General features: G+C 53.6%; 2 protein-coding genes across 2 annotated transcripts in view; one reads left to right on the forward strand and one right to left on the reverse strand.

Moving 5' to 3' along the window:
- The window catches only part of LOC140393622 (methylosome protein WDR77-like), a 43,931-nt gene extending 40,354 nt beyond the window's left edge, over positions 1-3,577 (reverse strand). The window contains exon 1 of the mRNA XM_072479893.1: positions 3,428-3,577. Within this exon, the coding sequence (XP_072335994.1) occupies positions 3,428-3,506 (79 nt within the window). The 5' untranslated portion in view covers positions 3,507-3,577. The remainder of the gene's footprint in view (positions 1-3,427) is intronic.
- Positions 3,578-3,664: 87 nt separating this feature from the next.
- Positions 3,665-14,788, forward strand: atp5pb (ATP synthase peripheral stalk-membrane subunit b). The gene is made up of 8 exons (XM_072479895.1): positions 3,665-3,881; positions 9,199-9,239; positions 9,611-9,738; positions 10,434-10,441; positions 10,705-10,868; positions 11,352-11,477; positions 12,674-12,853; positions 14,573-14,788. The coding sequence occupies exons 1-8, from the start codon at positions 3,854-3,856 to the stop codon at positions 14,642-14,644; spliced, it is 747 nt and encodes a 248-aa protein (XP_072335996.1). The 5' UTR covers positions 3,665-3,853; the 3' UTR covers positions 14,645-14,788.
- Positions 14,789-20,934: the final 6,146 nt, after the last annotated feature.

Here is a 20,934-nt window from a genome sequence, read left to right on the forward strand (position 1 = left end):
GTCAACCTCTCGCCTCTCTCTTTGTATAACTTGCCGCCCATCAAAAGGTCTGCTGCCGATGCCTTAAATTACACCAATCCCTACTCACCCATCACGACTGTATTTGCTGAGCAAAACAGACTTGCAATGTACCAACACCGCAAATACATCTTTCGCCTCGCCTCTCCTCAATCTCTATAACCTACAGGTCTCTGCACTCCAAATTCTGGTACCTTGGCACACCATCAACTTTGATAGCTCCACCACTGGTGGACATACTTTCAGAGCCCAAAGCCCTAGAATTACCTCAGGAATCATTTCTGCCTCACTTTCCTACTTTAACCTATATCTGAAAACCTAGCCCTTTGACCAAGCTGTTGGTCATTTCCCCAGATTATCCTCTCCTGTGGCTTAATGTCAACGTTCTTACTGGTGACACTCAACTGCCTTGGGCTGGTTTGCTATGATAAAGGGCTACGGAAATGAAAGTTATTAACTCTCAGCATACATAGCCCATCACTAGAATTACAACTGTCAGTGTTCACAAGACAGATAAGATACTGTTCCTGAAGTGAGCATTGACCTAGAGTGCTGGTGTGTATGTGGGGGAGGGGTCAGCTATTTGATCCTTCATGCATGCTCCACCTTTCAACATGGCTGATCTTCTGACCTCAACTCTACTTTCCTACACAATCCTCACACCGTTTCATTCCTGTAGAATCCAAAAATCTATCAACCTCAGCCTTGAATATCCTCAACCAACAAGCATCCAGTGTTCTGGGATGCACAATTCAAAAGACTCACAACAATTTGAATGAAAGAATTTCTCATCAAGTGCTGAACAGCCAACTACTTCTTTTGAGATTGTGGCCCCTTATTCTCGGTTCCCCACCAGGGAAAGCTGTCTCTATCCGTCTCAGTCCTTCAAGTGTTTCCACGTCTCATTTGAGTACGGTGTGAGGAAACAGCATGATAGAAATCTGCATCACATTTAAGTCAGTTTTAGCAGCTCCATATGTCATGTAACATAGCAATGAATGAACCCTGAAACTGTTCTCACTGAGATCACGAAATATGACAGAACAGAACACAAACAAAGAACAAAGAAAAGTACAGCAGAGGAACAGGCCCTTCGGCCCTCCAAACCCGTGCCGACCAAGCTGCCCGACTAAACTAAAATCTTCCACACTTCCGGGGTCCGTATCCCTCTATTCCCATACTATTCATGTATTTGTCAAGATGCCCCTTAAATGTCACTATCGTCCCTGCTTCCACCACCTCCTCCGGCAGCGAGTTCCAGGCACCCACTACCCTCTGTGTAAAAAGACTTGCCTCATACATCTACTCTAAACCTTGCCCCTCGCACCTTAAACCTATGCCCCCTAGTAATTGAACCCTCTACCCTGGGGAAAAGCCTCTGACTATCCACCCTGTCTATGCCCCTCATAACTTTGTAGACCCCTATCAGGTCGCCCCTCAGCCTCCGTCATTCCAGTGAGAACCAACCGAGTTTATTCAACCGCTCCTCATAGCTAATGCCCTCCATACCAGGCAACATTCTGGTAAATCTCTTCTGCACCCTCTCTAAAGCCTCCACATCCTTCTGGTAGTGTGGCGACCAGAATTGAACACTATACACCAAGTGCTGTATAATAATTGTTCATTTAATAAACTCAGTTGTTGATTTACTACAACTTCACAGTGAAGTATGTTTTAACTGAAAAATGATTTGTGCATTTAAATCAAAAATAGTTTTCTTGAAACAAGTGAAACTTTAAAGCCAATAATTGGTGAACAGTTTGTGAGATGCTTGGCATTTGAGGTTTAATCTTGTTGCAGGTGCCAGCTCGGGTTTGAAATGATCTGACGTCGGTGGTGCCCTTCACTGCCCATTCCTCCCCACACCCCCCCCACACTGCCCATTCCTCCCCACACCGCCCATTCCTCCCCACACCCCCCCCACACTGCCCATTCCTCCCCACACCCCCCTCTCACTGCCCATTCCTCCCCACACACACCCCCCTCTCACTGCCCATTCCTCCCCACACACACCCCCACTGCCCATTCCTCCCCACATCCCCCTCTCACTGCCCATTCCTCCCCACACCCCCCTCTCACTGCCCATTCCTCCCCACACACACCCCCACACTGCCCATTCCTCCCCACACCCCCCTCTCACTGCCCATTCCTCCCCCCACACTGCCCATTCCTCCCCACACCCCCCTCTCACTGCCCATTCCTCCCCACACACACCCCCACACTGCCCATTCCTCCCCACCCCCCCCGCCCATTCCCCCTCCCCCCCGCCGATTCCCCCTCCCCACACACCCCCACACTGCCAATTCCTCCCCACACACCCCCCCACACTGCCCATTCCTCCCCACACCCCCCCCACACTGCCCATTCCTCCCCACACCCCCCCCACACTGCCCATTCCTCCCCACACCCCCCCCCACACTGCCCATTCCTCCCCACACCCCCCCCACACTGCCCATTCCTCCCCACCCCCCCCCCACTGCCCATTCCTCCCCACACCCCCCCCCACACTGCCCATTCCTCCCCACACCCCCCCCACACTGCCCATTCCTCCCCACACCCCCCCCCACACTGCCCATTCCTCCCCACACCCCCCCCACACTGCCCATTCCTCCCCACACTGCCCATTCCTCCCCACACCCCCCCCCCACACTGCCCATTCCTCCCCACACTGCCCATTCCTCCCCCCACACTGCCCATTCCTCCCCACCCCCCCCCACACTGCCCATTCCCCCTCCCCCCCCACACTGCCCATTCCCCCTCCCCCCCACACTGCCCATTCCCCCTCCCCCCCCCCACACTGCCCATTCCCCCTCCCCCCCCCCCACACTGCCCATTCCCCCTCCCCCCCCCCACACTGCCCATTCCCCCTCCCCCCCCCCACACTGCCCATTCCCCCCCCCCCCCCCCCACTGCCCATTCCCCCTCCCCCCCCCCCCACTGCCCATTCCCCCTCCCCCCCCCCCCCACTGCCCATTCCCCCTCCCCCCCCCCACACTGCCCATTCCTCCTTCTCCAAACATATTAAAAGCAAATTACTGCGGATTCTGGATCGGAAACAAAAGAGAAAATGCTGGAAAATGTCAGCGGGTCTGCAGCATCTGCCGGGAGCGAACGTTTCGAGTCCAGGTTCTCTCCCGGCAGATGCTGCAGACCCGCTGACAGTTTCCAGCATTTTCTCTTTCAGACCCCCCCCCACCCCACCCAAGGATGCCCGTTCCCGCTGCGGGGGGGGGGGGGGTACCTGGCCGGTATCGGGGGGGGGGGGGGGGGGGGGGGGTACCTGGCCGGTATCGGGGGGGGGGGGGGGGGGTACCTGGCCGGTATCGGGGGGGGGGGGGGGGGTACCTGGCCGGTATCGGGGGGGGGGGGGGGGGTACCTGGCCGGTATCGGGGGGGGGGGGGGGGGTACCTGGCCGGTATTGCGCGGAGTCCAGTTGCCGCGCGGCGAGGGCGGGAGCTCCGGGCGCCATTTCCCAGCAAGCGTCCATCAGTGGCTCAAACTACCCGCGTGTTTCCGGTGCACCCCTGACCTCGCGCCGCCTGCACATCCGGTCCACCCCTGACCCCGTCTACCCGGCCTGCCCCGCGGCCCGGGCTCCGCGCCGCCATTTTGAGCGGAGCTGACGGCGGAGGAGCGGCGGCGGGAACCTCGCTCCGGTCACAGCGGCGGGAACCTCGCTCCGGTCACAGCGGCGGGAACCTCGCTCCGGTCACAGCGGCGGGAACCTCGCTCCGGTCACAGCGGCGGGAACCTCGCTCCGGTCACAGCGGCGGGAACCTCGCTCCGGTCACAGCGGCGGGAACCTCGCTCCGGTCACAGCGGCGAGGCGCAGACATGTTGTCCCGCGTCCTTGTGGCCTCGGGTAAGGATGTGGGTCGGTGCCCGGGCGGGTCAAGGACAAACCTTCAACCGCCCGGCCTGTGCTGACCCACTGACCCGCTCAAGGGCAAATCAACTCGGACAGTGACCCGAGTCTCCGGCGCCGTCAGCCCCCCCCCCCACCCTGCCCCCCCCCCCCCTCACCCTGCCCCCCCCCTCACCCTGCCCCCCCCCTCACCCTGCCCCCCCCCCCCCTCACCCCTGTTCCCACCCCCTCACCCTGTTCCCACCCCCTCACCCTGTTCCCCCCCCCTCCCCTCACCCCTGTTCCCCCCTCCCCTCACCCTGTTCCCCCCCCCCCTCCCCTCACCCTGTTCCCCCCCCCCTCCCCTCACCCTGTTCCCCCCCCCCTCCCCTCACCCTGTTCCCCCCCCTCCCCTCACCCTGTCCCCCCCCCTCCCCTCACCCTGTTCCCCCCCCCTCCCCTCACCCTGTTCCCCCCCCCCTCCCCTCACCCTGTTTCCCCCCCCCCCTCCCCTCACCCTGTTCCCCCCCCCTCCCCTCACCCTGTTCCCCCCCCCCTCCCCTCACCCTGTTCCCCCCCCCCTCCCCTCACCCTGTTCCCCCCCCCCTCCCCTCACCCTGTTCCCCCCCCCCCTCCCCTCACCCTGTTCCCCCCCCCCTCCCCTCACCCTGTTCCCCCCCCCCCCTCCCCTCACCCTGTTCCCCCCCCCCCTCCCTCACCCTGTTCCCCCCCCCCTCCCCCTCACCCTGTTCCCCCCCCCCCTCCCCTCACCCTGTTCCCCCCCCCCCTCCCCTCACCCTGTTCCCCCCCCCCCCTCCCCTCACCCTGTTCCCCCTCCCCTCACCCTGTTCCCCCCCCCCTCCCCTCACCCTGTTCCCCCCCCCCTCCCCTCACCCTGTTCCCCCCCCCCTCCCCTCACCCTGTTCCCCCCCCCCTCCCCTCACCCTGTTCCCCCCCCCCCTCCCCTCACCCTGTTCCCCCCCCCTCCCCTCACCCTGTTCCCCCCCCCTCCCCTCACCCTGTTCCCCCCCCTCCCCTCACCCTGTTCCCCCCCCTCACCCTGTTCCCCCCCCTCCCCTCACCCTGTTCCCCCCCCCTCCCCTCACCCTGTTCCCCCCCCCTCCCCTCACCCTGTTCCCCCCCCCTCCCCTCACCCTGTTCCCCCCCCCTCCCCTCACCCTGTTCCCCCCCCCTCCCCTCACCCTGTTCCCCCCCCCTCCCCTCACCCTGTTCCCCCCCCTCCCCTCACCCTGTTCCCCCCCCCTCCCCTCACCCTGTTCCCCCCCCCCTCCCCTCACCCTGTTCCCCCCCCCCTCCCCTCACCCTGTTCCCCCCCCCTCCCCTCACCCTGTTCCCCCCCCCTCCCCTCACCCTGTTCCCTCACCCTGTTCCCCCCCCCTCACCCTGTTCCCCCCCCTCACCCTGTTCCCCCCCCCCTCACCCTGTTCCCCCCCCCCTCACCCTGTTTCACCCCCCTCACCCTGTTTCCCCCCCCCCCTCACCCTGTTCCCCCCCCCCTCACCCTGTTCCCCCCCCCTCACCCTGTTCCCCCCCCTCACCCTGTTCCCCCCCCTCACCCTGTTCCCCCCCCCTCACCCTGTTCCCCCCCCCCCTCACCCTGTTCCCCCCCCCTCACCCTGTTCCCCCCCCCTCACCCTGTTCCCCCCCCCTCACCCTGTTCCCCCCCCCTCACCCTGTTCCCCCCCCCCTCACCCTGTTCCCCCCCCCTCACCCTGTTCCCCCCCCTCACCCTGTTCCCCCCCCCCTCACCCTGTTTCCCCCCCCCTCACCCTGTTCCCCCCCCCTCACCCTGTTCCCCCCCCTCACCCTGTTCCCCCCCCCTCACCCTGTTCCCCCCCCCTCACCCTGTTCCCCCCCCCTCACCCTGTTCCCCCCCCCTCACCCTGTTCCCCCCCCCCTCACCCTGTTCCCCCCCCTCCCCTCACCCTGTTCCCTCCCCTCACCCTGTTTCCTCCCCTCACCCTGTTCCCCCCCCTCACCCTGTTCCCCCCCCCTCACCCTGTTCCCCCCCCCTCACCCTGTTCCCCCCCCCCCTCACCCTGTTCCCCCCCCCTCACCCTGTTCCCCCCCCCTCTCACCCTGTTCCCCCCCCTCTCACCCTGTTCTCCCCCCCCCTCACCCTGTTCTCCCCCCCCTCACCCTGTTCCCCCCCCTCACCCTGTTCCCCCCCCTCACCCTGTTCCCCCCCCTCACCCTGTTCCCTCCCCTCCCCTCACCCTGTTCCCTCCCCTCCCCTCACCCTGTTCCCCCCCTCACCCTGTTCCCCCCCCCTCACCCTGTTCCCCCCCCTCACCCTGTTCCCCCCCCTCACCCTGTTCCCCCCCCTCACCCTGTTCCCCCCCCTCACCCTGTTCCCCCCCCTCACCCTCCCTCCCTCGAGCACTGTTCCCCCCCTCACCCTGTTCCCCCCCCTCACCCTGTTCCCCCCCCCTCACCCTGTTCCCCCCCCTCACCCTGTTCCCCCCCCTCACCCTGTTCCCCCCCCCCTCACCCTGTTCCCCCCCCCTCACCCTGTTCCCCCCCCTCACCCTGTTCCCCCCCCTCACCCTGTTCCCCCCCCCTCACCCTGTTCCCCCCCCCCTTCACCCTGTTCCCCCCCCCCTCACCCTGTTCCCCCCCCTCACCCTGTTCCCCCCCCCTCCACCCTGTCCCCCCCTCCCTGTCCCCCCCCCCTCACCCCTGTTCCCCCCCCTCCCCCCCTCACCCTGTCCCCCCCCCCTCACCCTGTCCCCCCCCCCTCACCCTGTCCCCCCCCCCCTCACCCTGTCCCCTCCTCCCCTCCCCCCTCACCCTGTCCCGTCCCCCCCCCCTCACCCGTCCCGTCCCCCCCCCCTCACCCCTGTCCTCCCCCCCCTCACCCTGTCCCGTCCCCCCCTCACCCTGTCCCCCCCCTCACCCTGTCCCCCCCCCCTCACCCTGTCCCCCCCCCCTCACCCTGTCCCCCCCCCACTCACCCTGTCCCCCCCCCCCTCACCCTGTCCCCCCCCTCACCCTGTCCCCCCCCCCCTCACCCTGTCCCCCCCCCCTCACCCTGTCCCCCCCCTCACCCTGTCCCCCCCCTCACCCTGTCCCCCCCCCTCACCCTGTCCCCCCCCCCCTCACCCTGTTCCCCCCCCCCTCACCCTGTTCCCCCCCCCTCCCCTCACCCTGTTCCCCCCCCCTCCCCTCCCTCACCCTGTTCCCCCCCCCCTCCCCTCCCCTCACCCTGTTCCCCCCCCCCTTCCCCCCCCTCACCCTGTTCCCCCCCCCCTCCCCTCACCCTGTTCCCCCCACCTCCCCTCACCCTGTTCCCCCCCCCCTTCCCCCTCACCCTGTTCCCCCCCCCCTCCCCTCACCCTGTTCCCCCCCCCCTCCCGTCACCCCCCCTGTTCCCCCCCCCTCCCCTCACCCTGTTCCCCCCCCTCCCCTCACCCTGTTCCCCCCCTCCCCTCACCCTGTTCCCCCCCCTCCCCTCACCCTGTTCCCCCCCCTCCCCCTCACCCTGTTCCCCCTCCCCTCACCCTGTTCCCCCCCCCTCCCCTCACCCTGTTCCCCTCCCCTCACCCTGTTCCCCCCCCCTCACCCTGTTCCCCCCCCCCTCACCCTGTTCCCCCCCCCTCACCCTGTTCCCCCCCCCTCCCCTCACCCTGTTCCTCCCCTCACCCTGTTCCCTCCCCTCACCCTGTTCCCCCCCCCTCCCCTCACCCTGTTCCCCCTCCCCTCCCCCCCTCACCCTGTTCCCCCCCCTCACCCTCAACCCTGTTCCCCCCCCCTCCCCTCACCCCCCTGTTCCCCCCCCCCTCCCCTCACCCTGTTCCCCCCCCCTCCCCTCACCCTGTTCCCCCCCCCCTCCCCTCACCCTGTTCCCCCCCCCTCCCCTCACCCTGTTCCCCCCCCCTCCCCTCACCTGTCCCCCCCCCTCCCCTCACCCTGTTCCCCCCCCTCCCCTCACCCTGTTCCCCCTCCTCCCCTCACCCTGTTCCCCCCCCTCCCCTCACCCTGTTCCCCCCCCTCCCCTCACCCTGTTCCCCCCCCCTCCCCTCACCCTGTTCCCCCCCCCCTCCCCTCACCCTGTTCCCCCCCTCCCCTCCTCCCCTCCCTCACCCTGTTCCCCCCCCTCCCTCACCCTGTTTCCCCCCCCTCCCCCTCACTCCTGTTTCCCCCCCCCCTCCCCTCACCCTGTTTCCCCCCGTCCCCTCCCCTCACCCTGTTTCCCCCCCCCTCCCCTCACCCTGTTCCCCCCCCTCCCCTCACCCTGTTTCCCCCCCCCCCTCCCCTCACCCTGTTTCCCCCCCCCCTCACCCTGTTTCCCCCCCCTCCCCTCACCCTGTTCCCCCCCCCTCCCCTCACCTGTCCACCCTGTTCCCCCCCCTCCCCTCACCCTGTTCCCCCCCCCTCCCCTCACCCTGTTCCCCCCCCCTCCCCTCACCCTGTTCCCCCCCCCTCCCCTCACCCTGTTCCCCCCCCCTCCCCCCTCACCCTGTTCCCCCCCCTCCCTCCCTGTTCATCACCCTGTTCCCCCCCTCACCCTGCCCTCCCCGCCCCCCCTCACCCTGCCCTCCCCGCCCCCCTCACCCTGCCCCTCCCCGCCCCCCTCACCCTGCCCTCCCCGCCCCCCTCACCCTGCCCTCCCGCCCCCCTCACCCTGCCCTCCCCCGCCCCCCCTCACCCTGCCCTCCCCGCCCCCCTCACCCTGCCCTCCCCGCCCCCCTCACCCTGCCCCTCCCCGCCCCCCTCACCCTGCCCTCCCCGCCCCCCTCACCCTGCCCTCCCCGCCCCCCTCACCCTGCCCTCCCCGCCCCCCTCACCCTGCCCTCCCCGCCCCCCTCACCCTGCCCTCCCCGCCCCCTCACCCTGCCCTCCCCGCCCCCCTCACCCTGCCCTCCCCCGCCCCCCTCACCCTGTCCTCCCCCGCCCCCCTCACCCTGTCCTCCCCGCCCCCCCCCTCATCCTGTCCCCCCCCTCACCCTGAGGAATTTCTTCAGCCAGCACAAGGCTGTGGAGGCCAAATCACTGAGTGTCTTTAAGACAGAGCTAGATAGGTTCTTGATTAATCAGGGGTTATGGGGAGAAGGCAGGACAATGGAGGTGAGAAATTATCACCAATGATTCAATGGCGGAGCAGACTCGATGGGCTGAATGGCCTAACTTTCCTCCTATGTCTTATGCTCCCACACATTGCCTCGTCTGTGCCGCCGTAATCCTGTGCTCCAGAGCCTGCTGTGCCATGCTGAACCATAAAATATGTAATTTTTAAAGTGTGTTTTATTTGCCAATGCTTTTACCGACTGGTTTGTTCTGGCCTTTTAATCATTTATGTGTCATCCGTTTTCAGCTTCTGCTCTGAAGACATCAGCACCCATCAGCGCCAGGTCAGTAACAGCAGTTTCATATATTGACTAAGGTTTATTCAAATTGACACAGGCTATGGGATAATGCAGTAAATTTGACAGGACAAAACAATGTAAATTGTTCAATTTACTATTTCGGTGTATCCGTTTTCACCCACATATTTACCATAAATCCATTTTCTACTGTCCTGATTTGGAAAAATGATTAAATATTGGGGGTGCTCTTTTCAGCAGGTACAAGATTAATAGATAATGATCTGTCACTGCATCCAAGGAGCACACTCAAAAAAATACAAATGTAGAATGATGTTTTATGCTTTAATATGCTAATATCTGTCTGAAATCTGCAAACTAAACAGCATTATTAATTGATTCTATTTTCCAGTTATTTGCCAGTGTCCGAGGACTTTTCATATGAGCTGTCAGTCTCTGAGCCCGGTTCCACCTCTACCCGAGGAAGGAGGCAAAGTTCGCTATGGTCTGATTCCAGAAGAATTTTTCCAGTTCTTGTACCCCAAAACTGGGTAACGGGTGAGTACTTAATATCTTTGCAAATTCAGTGGATGTGTGGTAAGTTCCTTGAGTGGAGTATGAGCACGGGTGTGACTGTGTGGACCGGTGCATCCTCTGTAATCCTCAAAATTGCTTTGTTTACCCTTTGTGTATTGCATTACAATACTGCTTCTCATTTGTAAGAACCGTTATTGTGAATATTTTGTTCTTACAAAGAACAAAGAAATGTACAGCACAGGAACAGGCCCTTCGGCCCTCCAAGCCCGTGCCGACCATGCTGCCAGATTAAGTACAATCTTCAACACTTCCTGGGTCCGTATCCCTCTATTCTCATCCTATTCATGTATTTGTCAAGATGCCCCTTAAATGTCACTATCGCCCCTGCTTCACCACCTCCTCCGGTAGCGAGTTCCAGGCACCCACTACCCTCTGCGTAAAAAAACTTGCCTCGTACATCTACTCTAAACCTTGCCCTCGCACCGTAAACCTATGCCCCCTAATAATTGACCCCCTCTACCCTGGGGAAAAGCCTCTTGGATCAGAACTATAAAGTTTACAGCCCAACTTGATATTGGAAATATTTCTGACACAAATGAGCAACTAAGGTCCTGTTTCAAAGTCATTAATCACCTGCAGGTTAACAACTTTATCCAAGTGTCATTAACACTAAATCAGATCTGTGAGAGACCTATTTAATACTGTGGAGATTAACGTGTTCAGTCAATAATGAAGCTAACACTGAATTGTGTTTGGACTTTGTTCTCTGTGAAACTTTGTCGAGATACAGAATTTGTGTACAAATTTAATTTCCAAGCAAGGGATCTGTTGAAATTTAAATCTATGCTGCCATCTACAGATTAATTGTATTTGAGTTATTGTAAACGTTTAATGTCCAGAGGAAACTTTCTAACTTGCGTCCTAAAATCATTGTTAAAGGTACCAATCTCTGTATCTGCTCATTTGTTTCTCCTCTATAGGCCCTTATATGTTCGGCACTGGGCTGGTGACTTACCTTCTATCAAAGGAAATTTATGTCATTAACCATGAAACATTTTCAGCTATATCAATTGGCATTGTTATCCTCTATGGCATCAAAAAGTTTGGCAAGGACGTTGCAAAATTTGCTGACAAATTGAATGAGGTAAGTGTACTGAGATTGAAAAGGCGCTTGGTATTAAATCTGGATGTCAATGTCAGGAATTGAAGCAGGAATAAACTATTTGGCCCATCGAGCCCATTCTGCCATGCAATACGATCATCGCTGATCTCCATTAACTCAATTCTCTCACTATATATTCCTTGATTTCCTGAGAGATCCAAGCTAAATCATGCCAAGGTTGAATTCTGTTCCATTGTGATTCCTTAATCTAGCAAAGTACATGAAATGCATTGTGAGTTGTATTAAACAGAGACTTTTTCTGCAATTGTATAAACACATTGAGGAAAGTGGTTAGACCAAAGCTAGTGACCTTTCCAGCCGTTGGTTAAACGTTACCTTCCAAAAACCATTTTTTGAATATATCCCTTTTCTGAGGTTCCTCTCAGAAATAGTCTAAGTTCTCACAATGTTTCACAAAATACTTATGGTTCAGCTTTGTTCTATATAGTCTACTTTTATTAACAGACCAAAGTTGAAAAAGCTCAAGAAGTGAAAGACGCAGCCATAAACAGCCTGAACGTAGCTGTGAAGGAGGAAAAGCAAGAACAGTGGCGAATAGAGGGGCGTCATCACCTTTTTGATGCAAAGCGGGTATGGAGGCAATTCTGTTTCATTGGTAAATTTGGTCCAATTTTAATTATTGATATTTATTGGCATAATAGTCTTGTCACTTGCAACAGTTTTGAATTAGGTAAATGAATGTTGTCCTAGTCGCCTGTGATTTAGCCAATAGTTAGCCCTTCTGCAACATTATTAAAACATGCTTTCTGTTACTGTTTGTTAGACCTCAATTTATGTACAGTTTAACAGTGGCTAAAGTTCTATATGCCAGTTGTTGCTTTAAAGGGAAAAGCACAGTCTAAGAGGGAGGAGCAGTTTCATGTGATACCAGAGTTCTCTGTTGCATATCATTGAACTTGATCCTGCGAATAATTTGACAAACTTCCTGCTATACTCATCCAATATAAGTTCAAGCACCTTTGAAACTCACTTGTTTGTCTGGTAGATGCGGAATGAACCTCCTAAACTGGAGGTACAGCATGAATAATGAGACGTTTATATTCGAGCAATGAGTTTTTATGAGATTGAGTTATAACTGCTGCAGCTGGCTTTTGGTATTTTTGATGGAGAAAATCTGAAAGGTTTTTTGACATAAAATGACTTATTTTGTCACTGGTCAGTTAGTATCCAGTTTCAAGAACTTTACAGCAGGGGTCACAATCCGTTTCTGTAGCTGGTACAAGCTACAAAATATACATTCTGTGGCAAATCTATTACCATTTTATACAACAGGCCAAATGGATTCCTATTGTTTACACTGAGCATTTTAAACTCTTTTTAAAATATTAACCACCGCAAAACTATTCCTGCATTCTAAAACTTGTAAATATCTTTCATTTATTTGACTTCGCCCATGTCTTGTGCTATTTAATTGTGCCATTTAACGATCTTGTGCGTCTACTTCAACAGTTTACAGGTTATTCTATTTTCCTTTCTGATTCCTTCCCATTTTTGTTCCGTAATGTCGCCCAGTTCTGACGAAAAGGTTCACAGTCAAGATGTTCTCCTGTGATGCTGTCAAACCTGCTGAGCATTCACAATATTTCTGGATTTTTTTTGTAGGGGCAGAGGAAACTACAGTGATCCATGAAAAATGGAGCATTAAATATCATGGCTAAGGTGTATGTAGAAGTATGAATTTCTCACACAGACTGCAGCATTCTGTTACAAGTGTGATCAGAAGGAACATATCTGCAGGTGTTTGAACAGTTGTTGTCTGTTTGTAGAATAATGTTGCAATGATGCTGGAAACCAACTACCGTGAACGGCTGCACATGGTGTACGATGCAGTGAAGAGGCGCCTGGATTACCAAGTCGGTCTCCAGCATCTGCAGCGTAGGCTTGCACAAGAACATATGGCTAACTGGGTGGAAAAGAATGTAATCCAGAGTATCACACCACAGCAGGTAAATAACGATGAAAGATGCTGATTTCGTACAGACAATCCTAATATATGTCTTCATACAAATTTATCAACTCTGCGATTAATATGTAAAAATGGTGTTGTGCTGAACAGCTATAGAGTCTTTGGGAATTGTACATCAATTGTGGCGCTACTAAATCTTTCAGATACAGAAATGTATCTGATTTACAGCACGTAAGTGCAGAAGTCATAGTATCCGACACAATTGAAACCGGCAGCGTTTCTGTAATGCTTAACAGATGCATTGAAATAATGTTTGCAGTTGATTATCCCCAAGTCAACTAGTAATCTAGTTATAATATTTTGCTAATCTTTTGTTGTCTATATTTCGTAAGGAATGTTCTGTTTCCATTCCTTGAATCTTCCTTGTGATTTTTCTTCCCTTTCCCATCTCGGTTGAAGAGGAGCCTTGTGCAGACTATGCTTCTGAACTACCTTCTGCACTTGTACAATGTTTCACACAGGAAATTGAACCGTGAGCTTCAGATAAAACATGGGAGTTGTTTTTGTGTTCTTCTGGAATGCGATGTCCAGAATTTGTTACTAGATCAGTGGGAAATCTGATGTTTTCCTTTTCCTAGACCAGCACCTAACAACTGGAACTGACTGACTCGGATCTTCCTGGATCACCATTGTGGATTCCTCAGTTGATTTAAAAAAAAACAACTTTATTTCATATACATAGTGCGCTTTTGAGACATTATAAGTATTTATCAGTGTGCTGGTTTGCCTGCTGGAGAGCAAATTAATTAATTTTCCAAATATATCATTGTGGAATATCCATGCAAATTGCCACACGGCTGTTTTCCAACAGGTTCGACTGACGAACTAGAATCTACCTTTCCAGACACCTACCCTAGCTGAGTTTGTGTGACGTGAAATATTACCAGTGGCCTGATGCATTCAATGGTGTAAAAGTTGGGAACAGGGCGAGGCCATTCAGCCCATTGAACCTGCTCTGCTATTCAATGAGATCAATTAATTGGGGTTACTGGGTTAAGGGGATGGGGTGGAGGAGGTGTGTGCTGACTATGATATGCCTGCTTTGGTCCATACCCCTTAATATCTTTGCTTAACAACTTATCTAGCGTCGACTGCTGTTTGTGGGAGAGATTTCTAGCATCTGTCCTGCATGGTCTGGCCTCATTTTTACATTATGATTGGCACAATGTAAACCGAGATGAGAACTTTCTTTACAAATGAAAGGAATGGAAATGTAATGAATAAGAAGGGGTTAATCTTTTTCAATGTCTGAAATCATTTGTCACCTTTTGAACAAAGTGCTGAATAATGCACAGCAGACATGAGTTCCGTTTTCTTAAAATTAAACTGACAGCAGATTATTCAAAATTGTAGAACCAGAAGGATCCATTCAATGATTTGATGCAAATGTAATTGATAGCCTGACAGAAATTCCCAGAGGCATGGTGGTTAGCACTGCTGCCTCATGGTGCCAGGGTCCCGGGTTCAATTCCGACCTTGGGTGACTGTGTAATTTGTACGTTCTTCCCGTGCCTGCGTGGGTTTCTTCTGGGTACTCCACACAGTTCAATGATGTGTGGGTTCGGTGAGATTATGGGGTTGCAGGGTAGTGGGACTAGATAGGCTGTTCTTTCAGAGGGTCGGTGTGGAGGGGCCGAATGGCCCCTCGGCACTGTCTGGATCCAGTGATTCTGCTAATGTTTAACTTTTCTCTTTATAGGAGAAAGAGAGCATTGCCAAATGTATCTCCGACCTCAAAGTACTGGCCAAGACAGCACAAGCACAGGTTTAGCTGTGATGCAAAACTATTAACAGAACTCATCTGGCGATTATGTTAATGTAGATGTAACTTTGAAGTGTATAATCTGCATTCCTAATAAACTGAAGTATTCTTGTAAACTGTCAAAAAACATTAAATCCAGATCTGATAACTCTACAGTTGATATTGCTCCTTTCGCTTATTTGTCTAATTTTAATTTTTTTCACGGGTACAATGTCATTCTCAATTACTGCAGTAGTTAATTTATTCTTTCATGTGATGTGAACATCAGTGACAAGGCCAGCATTTGTTGACCATCTTTAATTGCCCGCGAGAGGTTGATGGTGAGTCACTTTCTTGAACTGATGCTGACACACCTATTCGGAAGGAAGTTGCAGAGTTTTGATCCAATGGCAGAGAAGAAACAATGGTGTTGTTTAAGTCAGAATGGTGTGTGCATTTGAGGGGATCTTGCAGATGGGGGGAATTCTCTTGCATCTTGTGCTGACAAAGGAGCCTTGGCGAGTTGCAGTGCATCTTGTTCACACTGCTGCCAATATACTTGCGTGGTGGAGAGAGTGAATGTTTAATGGAGTGCAGTTCAAACAGACTTTTTTGGACTGGATGGTTTGGAGCTGCACTCATCCAGGCAAGTGAAGAGTTCAATCACACTCCTGACTTGTGTTTTCTACACAATGGGCAGGCTTTGGGGAGTCATGAGGTGAGTTACTCACTGCAGGATTCCTAACCTTTTATGGGGAGGTAGTGGTTTTGTCACTGGACGAGAAATCCAGAGACCCTGGGTAATGCTCTGGGCACCCATGGCAGACTTAATTGACAGGACACATTGGAAAAATGTGATAGAATGGAATGCTTTTTTTTATGCTGTCCTTGACTTCCCTCATCACCCATGGATGCCTTGTTTCCCTTAGCATGTTTCCTCCTCCTTGGGATGAATTTCTGTTGTGCCTCCATAATAACCCCCCAAAACTCCGGCTAAAATTCGTGCCTCACGAATAACCCAAAAAAACAGCCATTGCTGTTCCACTGTCTTCCCTGCTAGGCTCCCTTTCAAATCAACCCTGGCCAGCTCTTCCCTCATGTCTACCTTTACATCTGATTGCAGCCTCTCTCAAACTGCACGGCAAATTCTATCATAGATCATAGAATTTACAGTGCAGAAGGAGGCCATTCAGCCCATTGTATCTGCACCGACCCTTACAAAGAGTGCCCTACTCAAGCCCAAGTATGTACCCTAACCCCGTAACTCCCACTTAACTTTTTTTTGGACACCAAGGGCAATTTAGCATGGCCAATCCACCTAGCCTGCGCATCTTTGGACTGTGGGAGGAAACTCACGCAAACACGGGGAGACCGTGCAGACTCTGCTCAGACAGTGACCCAGCTGGGAATCAAACCTGGGACCCTGGAGCTGTGAAGCAACTGTGCTACCGTACTGCCCAAAACATATTGTGGTCACTGCTCCCGAAAGGTTCCTTCACCTTAAGTTCCCTAATCAAGTCTGCCTCGTTACACAGCACCAATCCAGAATTGCCTGTTCCCTAGTCGGCTCTGTCACAAGCTGCTCCAAAAGAACATCTCTTAGACGTTCCACAAATTCCTTTTCTTGGGGATCCACTACCAACCTGATTTTCCCAGTCCATCTGCATATTGAAGTCCCCCATGATTATTATAATATTGCCTTTTTTACATGCCTTTTCTATCTCCTGATTTATTTTCTGCCCCACATCCTGACTACTGCTAGGGGGCCTGTACATAACTCCCATCAAGGTATTTTTACCTTTGCGATTCCTCAACTCTACCCACAGATTCTATGCCTTCTGATCCTATATCGTTCCTTGCTATCGATTTAACTTCATTCCTTACTCACAATGCAACCCCGCCCCCTTTGCCCATCTGCCTGTCCTTTCGATCGGACACATGTCCTTGTATATTTAGATCCCAGCCCTGATCCCCTTGCAGCCACGTCTCTGTGATGCCCATAACATCGTACCGGCCAATTTCAATGCGCGCAACAAGCTCATCTACCTTGTTCCGTAGACTGCGCGCATTTAGGTACAACACCCTCAGTCCTGCATTGACCACCTCCTATCTCACACTTGGCACCTTTTTTGCTCTGCCTGTCTGAACTAAATGTGTGAAAGATTGTGACATTATTTTGAATTTTAGCAATATACAGCCAGTAATTAACCCTTCCATAGTTTTTTGAAATATAATTCAAATTTTCTAGTTGGACTAATAAAGTTTAATAAAAATCTCTTTCTGGTTTAATGCCTCCAATTAGCGCCATTCTCAACCTGAAGCAAAAAGGTTGTGTCCAAGTTCTATTTCTGATTTTAAATCGCTTAATCTAAGCTAACTGAAATCTCAGTTGAGACACAATTCCGTTTGTCAAACATATCAATCATTCCCGCCGGCAGACTGGCAACAGATTTTAAAGAAGTGAAAATAATTAACAAATCTATTTAGAACCATTTCTTAGTTTTGTTGGTCTGCGTTTGTCAGTTTCTTAGCAACTTAAGTCTTTAAATATTTAAAAGGTGCGTTTCAGTATTTTGCACCTTTTCTTAAAAGCTTCATGTGAAGACGCTCCTTGGGAGGTCTCTAACTGGTGCGATTGGTGAAGACTTGCTATACTCCTTTGATGAGGATGTGATCGGTTTTGAGTGCGACAGGCTTCCTTCACAATGTTCTTGAAATCGGAAAGGATCACAGACACTCGATTCACACAAGATGTAACTTGATATTGGAATTCCTCCTTTTATGCCGGTCAGACCAACTTCTGGTAAATTGTGCTGGCTGTTGCACATCAAAGTGGAAAGGCCCAAGTTCAACTTCTAGCACAAGTAGTTTATGGAGTTTGAAATAGTAAAACATCCAGATATAGCTCCTAATATAGCTTTAGAGAAAAGCAAATTACTGCGGATGATGGAATCTGAAACAAAGACAAAATACTGGACAACCTCAGCAGGTCTGACAGCCTCTATGGAGTGAGCTTTGGCAAAGAGTCATCCAGTCTCTAAACATTGGCTCCCTTTTCTCTGCACAGATGCTGTTAGACCTGCCGAGATTGTCCAGTATTTTCTGTTTTTGTTCCTGCTTGTCCCTGTACCTCATCCACCACCTTCAACATCCACTCGCTCCACCCTGCACAGTAGCCACAGTCTACAATCAGCGTTCCTTCACTTGCTGGATCAAAGTCCCGGAACCCCCACCCAAACAGCACGCTAGCTGTTCCTAAACCACATGGACTGCAGCGGTTCAAGACGATGAAGGGAGACTTCCCAAATGTGATGAAGACAGAGTGACTACTTGGGAATTAGATTCAAAGTGGGAATTTGGTGCGTAGGGGGAAAGGGAGTTCTTGCTGAATTGGGAGTTTGGTGAAGTGGGGGGTCGAAGTTCTCTTTACTCTTTCAGCCTCCAGCATTTGAATTCCACTTCGCAGCAGGAGTAGCTTTTTTTTTTAATTAACATTTTATTGAGGTATTTCTTTGGCATTGTAACAACAATGTACATAACAAGGAAAATATTACATAGTGCAAATACCGCCTACCACTCCCTCAGGTCCACCATTGTTTACCCCCCTAATCTATGCTAACCTAACCGCCCCCCCTCTCCCCCCCCCCCCCCCCCCTTTCTGCTGATGATTAATTATCTGCGAGGAAGTCGACGAATGGTTGCCACCTCCGTGCGAACCCTAACAAAAACCCTCTCATGACGAACTTAATTTTCTCCAGACAGAGGAAGCCAGCCATGTCTGAAAGCCAGGTCTCTGAGGCATTGGAAAACGAATAGGAATCTCGGGAGGACCGTCATTTTTACCGATTGAACTCTGCCCGCCTGAGACAACGGGAGCACATCCAATCTCTGGAAATCCTCCATCTGATCCATCAACCGGGCCAAGTTCAATTTATGTAGCCGGTCCCAATCCCGCGCCACTTAGATACCCATGTACCTGAAACTGTCCCCTACCACTCTGAACGGCAGCTCCCCCAGTCGCCTCTCCTGACCCCTCGCCTGGACCACAAACATCTCGCTCTCCCCCATATTGAGCTTATACCCTGAAAACCGGCCAAATTCCCATGATTTCTTCCATCCCCTCAATTGGGTCTGAGACATACAAAAGCAGGTCACCTGCATACAGCGAGATTCTGTGCTCACACCCCCCCCCCCCCCCCCCGCCCCGGACAAGCCCCTTGAGGCCCTCAGAGCAATTGCCAGCAGCTCTATAGCCAGCGCAAACAGCAGTGGGGAGAGGGGACATCCCTGTCTCGTCCCTCGGTGCAGTCTGAAATAGTCCCCAGTCGTTCTGTTTGTCCGTACACTAGCAACCGGAGCCTGGTACAGCAACCTAACCCAGTCAATAAAACCCCTCCCAAACCCCAACCGCTCAGGCATTCTCCCATAAATAATCCAACTCAACCCGGTCAAAGACTTTCTCCGCGTCAATCGCGACCACTACCTCAACCTCCCTACCTTCCCGGGGGCATCATAATCACGTTTAGCAGCCTTCTTACATTGGCCACCAGCTGCCTGCCCTTAACGAACCCCATCTGATCCTCCACTGTAACGTCCGGTACACAGTCCTCAATCCTGGAGGACAAGATTTTGGCCAGAGGTTTGGCATCTACGTTCAGCAAAGAAATTGGCCTGTAAGACCCACATAGTTCCGGGTCCTTGTCCCATTTCAGAATGAGCGAGATCATGGCTTGTGACATTGTCTGGGGCAGAGCCCCTCTTTCCTTGGCCTCGTTAAAGACTTCATCAGCACCGGCCCCAATATTCCGGAGAACTTTTTATAGAACTCGACTGGGTATCCGTCCGGCCCCGGGGCCTTACCCGACTGCATAGCCTTCAGACCCTCCACTATCTCCTCCAGCCCGATCGGGGTCCCCAGCCCTTCTACCAGCTCCCCATCCACCTTCGGGAAAGTCAGCCCATCCAAGAAGTGCCTCATCCCCTCCGTCCCGCAGGGGGTTCCAACCTATACAACCTGCTATAAAAGTCCCAAAAGGTCTTGCTCACCCCCACCGAGTCCCCAACTAAGTTCACATTCCCGTCAATAACTTTCCCTATTTCCCTAGCTGCCTCCCTCTTTCTGAGCTGCTGTGCAAGCATTCTGCTGGCCTTCTCCCCGTGCTCGTAAATCGCCCCCTTCGCCTTTCTGAGCTGTTCCATTGCCCTCCTGGTGTTTATCATACCAAATTCTGCCTGTAGCCTTTGGCCCTCCCTTAAAGGCCCTGCCTCCGGAGCCTCCGCATACCTCCTATCAGCTCGTAGAATCTCTTTTACCAGTCAGACCGTTTCTGCCCTATCCGTCAATATCCAATAGGAGCGATATTGTTGGAGAGGACAGTGTGAAACAGATTGGTAAGCTCGAGGAAATACTTGTTAGGAAGGAAGATGTGTTGGGCATTTTGAAAAACTTGAGGATAGACAAGTACCCCGGGCCTGACGGGATATATCCAAGGATTCTATGGGAAGCAAGAGATGAAATTGCAGAGCCGTTGGCAATTATCTTTTCGTCCTCACTGTCAACAGGGGTGGTACCAGGGGATTGGAGAGTGGTGAATGTCATGCCCCTGTTCAAAAAAGGAACTAGGGATAACCCTGGGAATTACAGGCCAGTTAGTCTTACTTCGGTGGTAGGCAAAGTAATGGAAAGGGTACTGAAGGATAGGATTTCTGAGCATCTGGAAAGACACTGCTTGATTAGGGATAGTCAGCACGGATTTGTGAGGGGTAGGTCTTGCCTTACAAATCTTATTGAATTCTTTGAGGAGGTGACCAAGCATGTGGATGAAGGTAAAGCAGTGGATGTAGTGTACATGGATTTTAGTAAGGCATTTGATAAAGTTCCCCATGGTAGGCTTCTGCACAAAGTAAGGAGGCATGGGATAGTGGGAAATTTGGCCAGTTGGATAACGAACTGGCTAACCGATAGAAGTCAGAGAGTGGTGGTGGATGGCAAATATTCAGCCTGGATCCCAGTTACCAGTGGTGTACCGCAGGGATCAGTTCTGGGTCCTCTGCTGTTTGTGATTTTCATTAATGACTTGGATGAGGGAGTTGAAGGGTGGGTCAGTAAATTTGCAGACGATACGAAGATTGGTGGAGTTGTGGATAGTAAGGAGGGCTGTTGTCGGCTGCAAAGAGACATAGATAGGATGCAGAGCTGGGCTGAGAAGTGGCAGATGGAGTTTAACCCTGAAAAGTGTGAGGTTGTCCATTTTGGAAGGACAAATATGAATGCGGAATACAGGGTTAACGGTAGAGTTCTTGGCATTGTGGAGGAGCAG

This window comes from Scyliorhinus torazame, chromosome 17 (assembly GCF_047496885.1).
Source record: "Scyliorhinus torazame isolate Kashiwa2021f chromosome 17, sScyTor2.1, whole genome shotgun sequence".
NCBI classification, from domain to species: domain Eukaryota; kingdom Metazoa; phylum Chordata; class Chondrichthyes; order Carcharhiniformes; family Scyliorhinidae; genus Scyliorhinus; species Scyliorhinus torazame.

Coding starts and splice junctions, on each gene's coding strand:
- atp5pb (XM_072479895.1), top strand. CDS start 3,854: ATGTTGTCCCGCGTCCTTGTGGCCTCGG. Junction 11,478..12,673: donor ACCTTTTTGATGCAAAGCGG/GTATGGAGGCAA, acceptor GTCTGTTTGTAG/AATAATGTTGCAATGATGCT. Junction 12,854..14,572: donor AGAGTATCACACCACAGCAG/GTAAATAACGAT, acceptor TTCTCTTTATAG/GAGAAAGAGAGCATTGCCAA.